General features: G+C 47.9%; 1 protein-coding gene across 1 annotated transcript; it reads right to left on the bottom strand.

The window, feature by feature from the left end:
- Positions 1 to 830: 830 nt before the first annotated feature.
- Positions 831 to 10,377, bottom strand: LOC132579046 (vomeronasal type-2 receptor 26-like). Its single transcript, XM_060249182.1, has 6 exons — positions 10,157 to 10,377; positions 7,644 to 7,935; positions 4,532 to 5,344; positions 3,265 to 3,480; positions 2,817 to 2,943; positions 831 to 1,741 (listed from the first exon to the last, which is right to left on the bottom strand). The coding sequence occupies exons 1-6, from the start codon at positions 10,375 to 10,377 to the stop codon at positions 831 to 833; spliced, it is 2,580 nt and encodes an 859-aa protein (XP_060105165.1).

Here is a 10,377-nt window from a genome sequence, read left to right as displayed (position 1 = left end):
CCCGCTTATGTACAATCCCCGGTACAGCCTACTGGACAGGTCAGGCCAATCCTGACCTGTTAAACTTCCCGCCACAGCTGGTGATTGGCGGGGGATTTCGCGCCCCGCGCTGGAGGCGCCTGGGACAGCCCAGTCGCCTCTGCGCATGGCGCATATGGCTGCCGATACACTACAAGAAGCAACTGGAATTGCTGCTGTGGCACTGAGGAGTTATACCGTTTGAATGTCTGTAGAGCTGCTAACAATTTTCTCTTTTACTGCTGTGTTTTAATTGCTATGGCCGTATTTCATGCTTGTGTAACACGATGGTAAATGTTATGTATTACATCTCACTGGATTCCTGTTGCCTGAGCGTGAGGCAGGCACTCAGAGCAAACCAGGATCCTGAAGCCTGGACAAACTGGCCAATCAGGATGCCAGGCATGTAACAACTTGCAAGAAAGAGATGCAAAGGAAGATGCCTGGGGAGACCCGGCAGGAGTAACTGCTGCCTGCTAGGGAGGTGTGGCTAGCCATGGCCAGATTGTATATAGTGGCATTTTTGCCTGTGTTCCTCTGTGACTGTTTCTTCTTGCAATAGTGTTCTTGGTTGGTTCAGAGCTGGCTGAACTCACTTTATTTCAGTAAGAGACGTTGAACTTCCAGGGAAAGTGAGATAGAAATGTTTCAATTAATAAATATATGTGTATGTTCTATGGAATCTTGAGTGACAATAAACAAAACAAAAGGGAAGAGAGATGACATGATAGAATAGCAGTTCAGGGCATCCACTCGCAATGCAAAAGCACTGGCCTAGTCACTACAGGGCTGGGTAAAGAATCAGAAAAGACTCAGGTGGCCTCTTTCGCTTTCATCATGAGATGCTCCCTTGTATTCAGGTCAGGCCTCAGTAAGAGAATGTAGCACTTGGGGAGGAAGGTGCAGCCCAGCAAACCAGCGCCCGAGGCCAAGATGGAGAAGATCTGCACGGCGACCGTGTATTTCCCCTTGGTGCTCAGATAGGTGGGCACAAAGCACACCCACACGCTGCAAAAGACCAGCATGCTGAAGGTGATCAGCTTGGCTTCGTTGAAGGCCCCCGGCAGCTTCCTGGCCAGGAAGGCCACCGTGAAACAGACAGCCGCCATGAAGCCCATGTAGCCCAGGACCCCATAAAACATGGCAGCAGACCCCTCATTACATTGCAGGGTGATGTGTCCAGGCAAGGAATGCAGGTCAGCATCTGGAAAGGGGGGAGAGAGCCCCAGCCAGACAGTGCAGATGCCTGCTTGAAGGGCGGAACAGGAAAGGACGATGGAGTTTGCCAGACTCTTCCCCAGCCATTTCCTCATCCCGCTCCCGGGCTTCGTGGCCATGAAGGCCACCACCACGGTGATGGTTTTGGCCAGGAGAGAGGAGACAGCGACCGAGAAGATGGTGCTGAAGGCAGTTTGCCGGAGAAGGCAGGTGACCTTTCTTGGCCGCCCAATAAAAAGGAAGGAAGAGCAAAAGGACAGCAGGAGTGAGACCAGGAGAACGTAGGAGAGGTCCCGGTTGTTGGCTTTGACCAGCGGAGTTTCTAGGTGTCTTATAAAGACTCCTAACACCAAGGCTGTGCTTAGGCACAGAAACAGGGCAAAGAAAGTTAGGATGACCCCCAGTGGTTCTTCATAAGAGAGGAAGATGACAGTTTTGGGGACACAGAAATCTTGTTCCTTATTGGGATACTCATTTTCTGGACATTTGTTGCAGTATTCTGCATCTGGAAAGAGAGGAACACAACTTCAGTGTCACCAAAATTTTCCTTTCCACCTACCTTATGAAATGCCTCTGACAGGGCTCTAGCGGGACTGTGTGAAATTGATTGGGCTCAGCTGAATTTCAGAACATGAAATAGCTGCAGAAAGTGCCTGGTTCAGTGCTTGGCGTTACCATGTCTAAAGGATCATGAACCAAAAGGACTCTTAGGAAGGAAGTTCCTGGAATGGAACTGCCCACACAGCAGCCAGAGGTTGCCAAGCTGGATTCATTCTCTGTAGGACACTTCCTCTCTTAGGGTGCAGTTATACGTACTATTAGTGACGACACAGCTCCGTCTGGCTGACGGATTAAATGTGTTTGTTCAGACATCCACATCTGCCCATCGAGCGTCATCGAGGGTCATCCAGGCTTGCTACGCCTGAATGGCGCATTAATTTGACAGCACAGAAAGTCCAGCCCTTTTTCAAAACAGCGGCACAAGATCGGCTTTTTGTTGTTTGGACAGCTCACGCGCGATACTGCCTCCCACCTTTAAAAAAAAAAAAAAGCCCCAGCAGACATGCGCATTGCCAGATCATCTGGGAATCTGAGGTGACGCTTCTGCTTCTCCAATCAACACAGGATCGGAGGGGGGGGGGGGGGGGGGAAACGTTATCCCACTATTCAGAACAGGAAAAAATTCTTTTTTTTTCAATGTGGAGGATTTCAAGATATCATTGTCACTGCCAATTTCTAGGAAAGTAATTCTTGGCAGTTCCTTGGTTTGGATCGCCAATGTTAATACTGGAAACTTTCTACCTTCCCCCCTGCCTCTGAAGCAATCTTTGATTTTCCAGCTCCAAACAGTTGGGCGCATGTTCAATGGACCCCCCCCCCTCCCAGAAATCACCATCTGATTAAGCATGCTCCAAGAAAAGAGCGTGATAGTATTGGATGTCTGATCGCGCAACAACAGAATGAATCGCATTCTTGGATGCTCATCTGAACTGCCCTGCATCAAATCAAGATTTGCAGAAAATATCTGAGTAAAGCTTTCTCCTCTTTTCCTGAGGCTGCCCTTTCTCCCAGTCACGCACCTTCTTGAATGGAGATGGTCCCCTCTGTACATCGAACACACCGATAGCAGCAAACAGGCTCTCCTCTTTTGGCCACTTTGGCATAGCCAGGGGGACAACTGTCGGTACACCGGGAGCGAGGCATGCTCTAAATAGTAAACAAAAGAGCACTGAACAAACAGTGTGAAGGAGTTTTGTTATCAGGAAAGGACTTGATGGGGCCTTTTGCTTCCCAGCTAGTGAATGACCTCCAGACCTAGGGAAGACCATTTTCCAGGATTACACCCAGTCCCTAGACTACAACAATTGGATTTCCTGGAGAAAACACTGTTTTTGAGGGTGTACTCTGTGACATTGTATCCTACTGAGATCCCTCTTTTCCCCGGGCACTACAAAGAGGACCCAACCAATTATTAAAGCAGGAGAGACAATACAAGGAATAGAGAGAAGCAACTGGTGCCCCCCTCACCTTGGGCCACACAATGGCTTCCGTGTCAATGGTGAACTTGATGTCTGAGGACGCCAGTCTCTCTGCGCTCCCACATTTCACTCCCCCAAAGGACGTGTTGGAAAGCAACACCCAGTTCATAAGGTCCAGGTTAGCTGCTGGATCCTCATTTTCATCCCAATAAACTCCATCCGTGGAAGTATTGTGAAACTGGAAGTTCCTCATGAAAGAGTGAAGCTGCAATATACAAGAGAAGATGCCAGCATTGAGATATTAGCCAGGATAAAGGAAGGGGCAGAGGGAGCCAGTAAGAGAGTCCTCCCCCCCCCCCCGGACATCCTTCCCCCATTGGTGTGGGGTGGATGGAACAGGCCACAGCCAAGCAGTTCTAGCTGCTGATAACTTGGTGCTCCTTGTCTTTGGAAGGAGAACAAGTCTGAGTGCATTTGGGGAAACTGCCGGGCAGGCTGCATGGGCCTGCAGCAGAGGTTTTTCAGAGCTGGATTTGCAGATGTTCATCATTACATTTGGATGCACAACACTAATGACAAAAGTACAGCTCCCCTGGAACAGACAACCAAACAAGGACTTCAGTCTCTGTCTACCACACCCGGAGGCAAGGAGGAATCTCCTCAGGAATGTATCTGTTCTGACCACTGTTCCCTCTAAGCTGAGTTGGTGTGAGCTAGTTTACAGTTTTTTAGTCTCTGGATCACACATTTTTGTCTTAGGTCAGGAAGGACAGCCAAACTAATTTCTGCAGTAGCCAAATCACTCACTCACACCTTTAATGCCCATATGTAATATAAGACTTGAAGAGAATTGTGCACCCTTCGGGATCCTTCAAACCAAACTCAGAAATGTGTCTGAAGAAAAACGGAAAATAGATCCAACAGAGTTCTGGAAGGGAATTAGTCTGCTAGTTGGTTTTAGTTGTTAAGTGCACTAATTGTTACTTGGCAGAACTGGGTATGATTCCCTGCTCCTCTTCCACATGTACCCGTTGGGTGAATCATAACTCTCTGAGAGCTGTTCTCTGAAGAGCAGTTTTTGTCACTTAGCCCCACTTACCTCACAGGGTGTCTGTTGTGGGGAGGGAAAGGGGAAGGTGACGGCAAGCCCCTCTGAGACTCTGAGTCAAGTCTTCATCATCATCATCATCAATCATGGCAATGCTAATAGTGGTTGATTTGAATATCCTGTAAGTTGCTTCAAGCATCACCCAGCTAAGAATCCAGGCTTGAATTAAAGTCCTTTCATGAGTTAATGACCAAGGAAAGGGGCCTACCTGCCACGGCTGCACCCTTTGAAGCACAGACCTGCCTCCAGTCTTCAGGGCCGACCTCAAGGATCTGGAGGAGTAGGCAGACTTCAGGGCGTGGGCCACGGCACGGACACTGTTGTAAATGTTGTAGTTATCGAGAGAAAGGGCCCCTTGAATTGCATCCCGGGGCAGAGTCTCCACCAGTCCTGCCTTCTCTATGCATCTTCTCTGGTCTTTCACAGATGTCACAGGTTTTGAATGAGAACAGTTAAACCCTTCTCTAAAAAATTGTGTGATGCCAGTGTTAGCTGCATAAGACTCCTCCATGTTTCTCCTTTTGTTAGAATGGAATAAAAAGGGGAAAAAGCCATGGACAAACCATGGAGACAAAACTCTGTGTGACAAGGTCAAACTGAGGTCCCACAAAGCTGTTGTGATCCAGACTTTTCCTACAATGAGATTCATGGCAAACAGTTCAGTAAGTTTTTGGACAACTAATATTGTGCTGTAAAAGAAGCGGATCTCTCCATAATAAACATACACATTAACTTTTGATTGCAAACAAAACTCCCTGTAGGGGAAGAGCAGCATTTTTGTAGCCAGGAATGGGATGCTTTGTGAGAAGCCGACACAGATGTGGTTCCTGATGAGCAGGGATGGAAACGTCTGCAGGAAGCGTTCTCCACCGTCAGTCTGTGGAGCAAGGAGACCGACCCACGTCCACTGGAAGTGCAGAAGCAGCTGGACAATGCCCTGGGACTGGCAATCTGCTTTTGGCACCTTCTGGTACAAAAAGGGGAATTCATTCGGAAGGCAAGCGACAAAACCGTAGCTGACCTGGGAAGAAAAGCAGAGGCAGGTGATTCCTTTGGTTGTCTGGACAAAACTCCAGGTGTGTTTGTGTAATCTGTGGGGTGCAGTGTTCCTCTGTGAGCTCAGCACACCTTGTACCTTTGCTGCAGGCAGGGATTTCCCAGCAGCCCTCAGAAAGCATCTCTGTGGCAGAGCCCCCACTCAGCATGCAGAAGCTCCCAGGCGATGTCCCCAGCAGAGGCTCAGAAAGACCTTCCTGTGCTTGAGACCCTGGTGTCAGCCGATGTAACTCTACTGAATAAAATGCTTAGCTGAACTGTCGCCATCTTGCAACGCTGTTACTAACCATGAGAAGAGACCTTGCATATCAAAGTAGAGAATGCAGATGTTGCCAATGCTTGATGTGAACATTTCTTCCCCTTGATACTAACAAAGGCAGAAATTCCCCCTTTGAAGATAAAGCGCCTCCAGGGACAGCCGCCTGGCCATCCCCCGGAAGACTAACAGTAACAATAAGATAAGATAAGAGAGGGAGACCGTGTGAATCTTTGCACCTCACCTCAGCAATGTTTAGAATTGTGGCTTTGTAGAGTTCCCTTTGATGTGCCCCAATATAGCCTGCCCTCTAATGCTACAATGTATCAGTCTCAATTTTCCTTCATTTCGATGCTTATGGATTATCAAATAAAGCCTAACTTTGCAACAATTCAAGGTCTGGTTGATTTGAGATCCCATCGTCTGACACCTGGAGAGCCTCTCTGCCCAGCTAGGTGGGCCAGGCTGATCTGGATCACTGTGAAGCACCATCGAAGTTATAGCCACACAACACCAAATCTGAGCCCTCTCAAACAATTGTCACGTTAGCAAAATTAGCAGTTACCCAAAAATCTAAGACAGGGTCCTGACCTTGGGTGAAGTTTTATTTCCTGTAATAATAACATGAACCGAATCATCTTTTTACTGCCAGATGAAAAATAGCATTGCTGGCTCTGGTTTGAATGTGCAAGAGATCCAGTCTGGTGTCGTGGTGAAGTGTGCAGACTCCTATCTGGGAGAACCGGGTTTGATCCCCCACTCCTCCACTTGCAGCTGCTGGAAGGGCCTTGGGTCAGCCATAGCTCTCTCATCTGGGAGAACCGGGTTTGATTCCCCACTCCTCCACTTGCACCTGCTGAAAAGGGCTTGGGTCAGCCAGAGCTCTCTTATCTGGGAGAACTGGGTTTGATTCCTCACTCCTCCACTTGCAGCTGCTGGATTGGCCTTGGGTCAGCCAGAGCTCTCTTATCTGGGAGAACCGGGTTTGATTCCCCACTCCTCCACTTGCACCTGCTGAAAAGGGCTTGGGTCAGCCAGAGCTCTCTTATCTGGGAGAACTGGGTTTGATTCCTCACTCCTCCACTTGCACCTGCTGGAATGGCCTTGGGTCAGCTTTTTAAAAAAAGCCGTGGGCTCTGTTAGCCCAAGCCGCAAATTAAGATACCAAAATGGGCGTTTGAGAGAGAACTTGGCTGGAAGTTTCAGGTTGTTTTATCAACTGTTTCTGTATGTTTTTGTTAAGACTGCTTTGGTTTAGGGTGGTTTTTATTGGTCACCTTTGTTGTTTACAGTTGACTTACGAGGAAGCTGCAGGCGCAGCGGAACACAATCAAAGCTGGGGTTTGCGTGAAGGCTAGAATTTTTCCTTCAGAAGTCAACAAGCAACGGAGGGACTCCAGGGAACTTTATTATTGAGTCTTAGTACTCAGTTTGGAAAACTCAGAGACTGTGTGGGGTCCTCCCTGGAATATTGTTTTGAGACATTCGTTTGTTTTCTATTTATACTGTATGAATGCATGCCCACTGTTGTAGGCTGTTCATTTCATGTCAATAGAATTTTGTATACACTAGTCAAGAGTGTTTGTTTTTGCACAATATTTTGTATTTTTGTATTTTACATATTCTGCTGCCACTGTTCTTTTGCATTATGTGTGGAAGGGCAGGGGGGAGCTGAAAGGTGTTCCAAGGATAGAAAGAGGCAACTGCATTTTTGAGGGATTGCAAGTCCTTGAGATGAGGGACTGGATTCCTGGCATGCAAATGCATCCCCACTCTAAATAAAGTGTTTTGGGTCTTATGTCACAAACCTGGGACTGACCCAAGGAGGCAGCAGAACAAGAGGAAGGTTTTGTGTGTGTGTGCCAACAGCCAGAGACAAATCTTCCAAACCATTCCCAGCTGGCTTCAAAACCCATGTTTCTCTTTGCCTGTCCTTTTTGATGCCCAGTGATGTTTTTTCCACTGCCCTGGTGTGACTGGGAAGGGTCCTCCCCTCCTCCATTCCTACCTGTGGGATTTTGTAGATGCTGAGCACACTGGCAATCTGGCTGGAGATTTCTGACTCGGCTCCTTCGAGAACTGCCAGCAAGTTGTTCTGCCTCCCACAGTGGTAGTTTGGCACGTTGGATGGCCCCGTTGATGCCAGGTCTACCAGGGCCTCCGAGGCCATCCTGGCATCAAAATAGTCCTCGTAGACGTTGTAGCCCAGCGTGAGGTTGGGCAAGCCCTGGGAGTGCCCATTGATCTCCTGAATGGCAAAGAGGAAAGACAGGACATGCCAGTTCGTTGTCACACCTTTCCTGCAAAAGAGAGCGGGTGAGAGTAGCCATGTTGGTCTGCAAATAAACAGCTCAGTTTGAGTCCAGCAGCAGTTTAACAACTAACTAGATTTGGGGGATATTGTGAGAGAAATGTAGTTGATTATTGGCTGGTAAACATGCAACATCCATTCTCTCCTTATTTTAGATGTTGAGGATGAGATGGATTCATTACATTGATAACTAATTTCTCATAGCTGAGCCAGTTTATGTTAGCTTCCCATTTTTTATGATGTTTCTGTCCTTTCGTCCAACCGTTACCCCAGATTAATTGTATGACCTTTAGGCTTCCAGAACATGATCACACAATGGAGACATGAGTATCCCATCTAAAGATTATGTCCTGCAAAGTGTTCTGTGAGCAAAACTTAGGTCCAGCACCAGAATTAAGGCTCCTCCAAGTTATTGGAGCCTGACTGACTTGTCTGCATTCCTCCATAAAAGAGAGAATCTGTGTGTCAGTTAAAACACGCCAGCTTGCTGGGCACTTCGGGGCTCTGGGATCAGAATGAATCCTTCTTAAATGAATGGCCTACTTTCCTAGCAAAGAAGCCTTGGTAAGATTTTGATTCCTCAGAAATAGATCTTGGGAAAGGGGGGATCATTTGGCCTTTAAGGAAACCATTTCCCCTAAGAGGTATGAGCTTTTAAGAGTCAATGCTTTTTTCATCAGATACTATATTTGTGTTTATGCCTGTGTGTATTGCACTGTCCACCCTTGTTCCACAACACAGCCAGGTGGAATTCCTTCCTCTTTAACTCTCTGGCCCTTCGCAGAACATACATCTTTCATCCTTAGCTTTCTCCTCATCCTTCCTCACATCCAGAGCCGGTGAGATGAGACAGAAGGCCCTCATACCAGGGTGGGCATGTCTCAAAGGAAATGGTCACAGCTACTTTAGAAATGAACCAGGCAAGATGCACACTCCTGCAGCAGTTCAGGGGATGATTTAGAAAATGTGCTTCCTTTTTTCAATGACGAGGGGCTGCTCTGGGTGGTGGTGGTAGAAAAGGGTGCAACGGCTGCTTTGCAAACAATCCTGGTGGATCCATGTGCTTCCCTGCCTCAAAGTGCATGAAGGAGTACATTCATACAGCAAAGTACTAAAGAAGAATGCTGCCTTTAATACTGTGGACAGCCTTCTCCTCCACAGCACTAGCTGAGACAGCATGCTGGACCCCAGAAGGACCCTCTGCCTGGCTCTCACTGCTCAAGGGGCAATCGTTCCCAAAGGGCAGCCACATTAGCCAGGCACAGCCCAAAGCAACAGGGGTCTCCTGTGGCACCTTCACCAGCGACCCGTTTCTTATTCTCTTGCACTTTTGTGGATTAGTGCCTGCTCAGTAGACGGCTTTCAAGGTATCAGAGGCATCTTTTTAGTTGGCTGTAAAGGAGGAGTCTTTGGCCTCTGGGGATCTACTATGGGCCAGGAGCAGATTCCCTGGGGGAGGAAGCCTCATCCTCATAAATGCTTCCAATTTGCTGTTGGAAATGTTTCCTTGGATCATTTCAAAAACTTTCGCTCAAACTATCCTTTCTCCGAGCTGCAAAGCAGGGGCTTGCCTTTTTTTCTCAAAAAAGAGCCGCTGGGTCTTTTCTAAGGTGTGCAGTCCCCTGTTGTGTTGCAAAGAAAATGCTTGGGGATCTCATTTAGATATTTGGGGGGAGGCTATTTCAGGACAAACAGACACAGGTGGGCTGCAACTTACCGATGAAGTCTGGTGTGTAGCCAGCAAGGAGCTCCTTAGCCCCGGCATGTGTTGCCTCTCATGGCTTCAAAGCAAAGAGAAGGGTTGTTCTTTGGACTGATGACTGACAAGTTGTTATATGCAGGGGCTCACAGTTAACATCACCACTGGCCAGTTATAAAGTCCAGGCCTCAGATTCAGTGGGAGCTCACAGGAGCACAGCTCCTGAACCTTTCTGAGAGTTCCACCTCCTCCTTCTGAGAGTTCCACCTCCTTATCCATTGAATAGTATGTGCAGCCACATAACAATCCCTGGATAAGCTCCACCACCTATTTTTCTGCAAAATGACCCCTGATAAAGTTATCTTGGAGTTTGTACAGCCCCAGAATCTCCCCAAAAATGCAAAATGGGGAGAAAACTGTAGGAGAGTGTTTGCTCAGGGACCAGCACTAGAAGACAGGAATTGTCAGACGTTGGGCCTCTGAAACCAGAGACGGGTGGTCTGCAACTTACCCATGAAGTCTGATGGAGGGAGGCTCTGAAAAGATGGTTGGTTGGAACAGGACAGGAGTTTCTGAGATGAGCCCCCCAATGAGATGGTCTCCTGGCCTGTAATAATTCCAGGGCTTGTTTTCATCCTTGATCAGATTCAAGGGGCATTTGGGCTTCAGCACCTCACAGGCGGAGACAGGCAGAAGCAGGAAGACCAGCAGCAAGACCAGCAACTGTGTCAT

Source organism: Heteronotia binoei, chromosome 11, assembly GCF_032191835.1.
Source record: "Heteronotia binoei isolate CCM8104 ecotype False Entrance Well chromosome 11, APGP_CSIRO_Hbin_v1, whole genome shotgun sequence".
Lineage (NCBI taxonomy): Eukaryota > Metazoa > Chordata > Lepidosauria > Squamata > Gekkonidae > Heteronotia > Heteronotia binoei.
This window is presented reverse-complemented; position numbering and strand designations above follow the sequence as displayed.

Coding starts and splice junctions, on each gene's coding strand:
- LOC132579046 (XM_060249182.1), bottom strand. CDS start 10,377: ATGACACAGTTGCTGGTCTTGCTGCTGGTCTTCCTGCTTCTGCCTGTC. Junction 5,345..7,643: donor GCATCTACAAAATCCCACAG/GTAGGAATGGAG, acceptor TTTTCTTCCCAG/GTCAGCTACGGTTTTGTCGC. Junction 1,742..2,816: donor GACCATCTCCATTCAAGAAG/GTGCGTGACTGG, acceptor CTCTCTTTCCAG/ATGCAGAATACTGCAACAAA.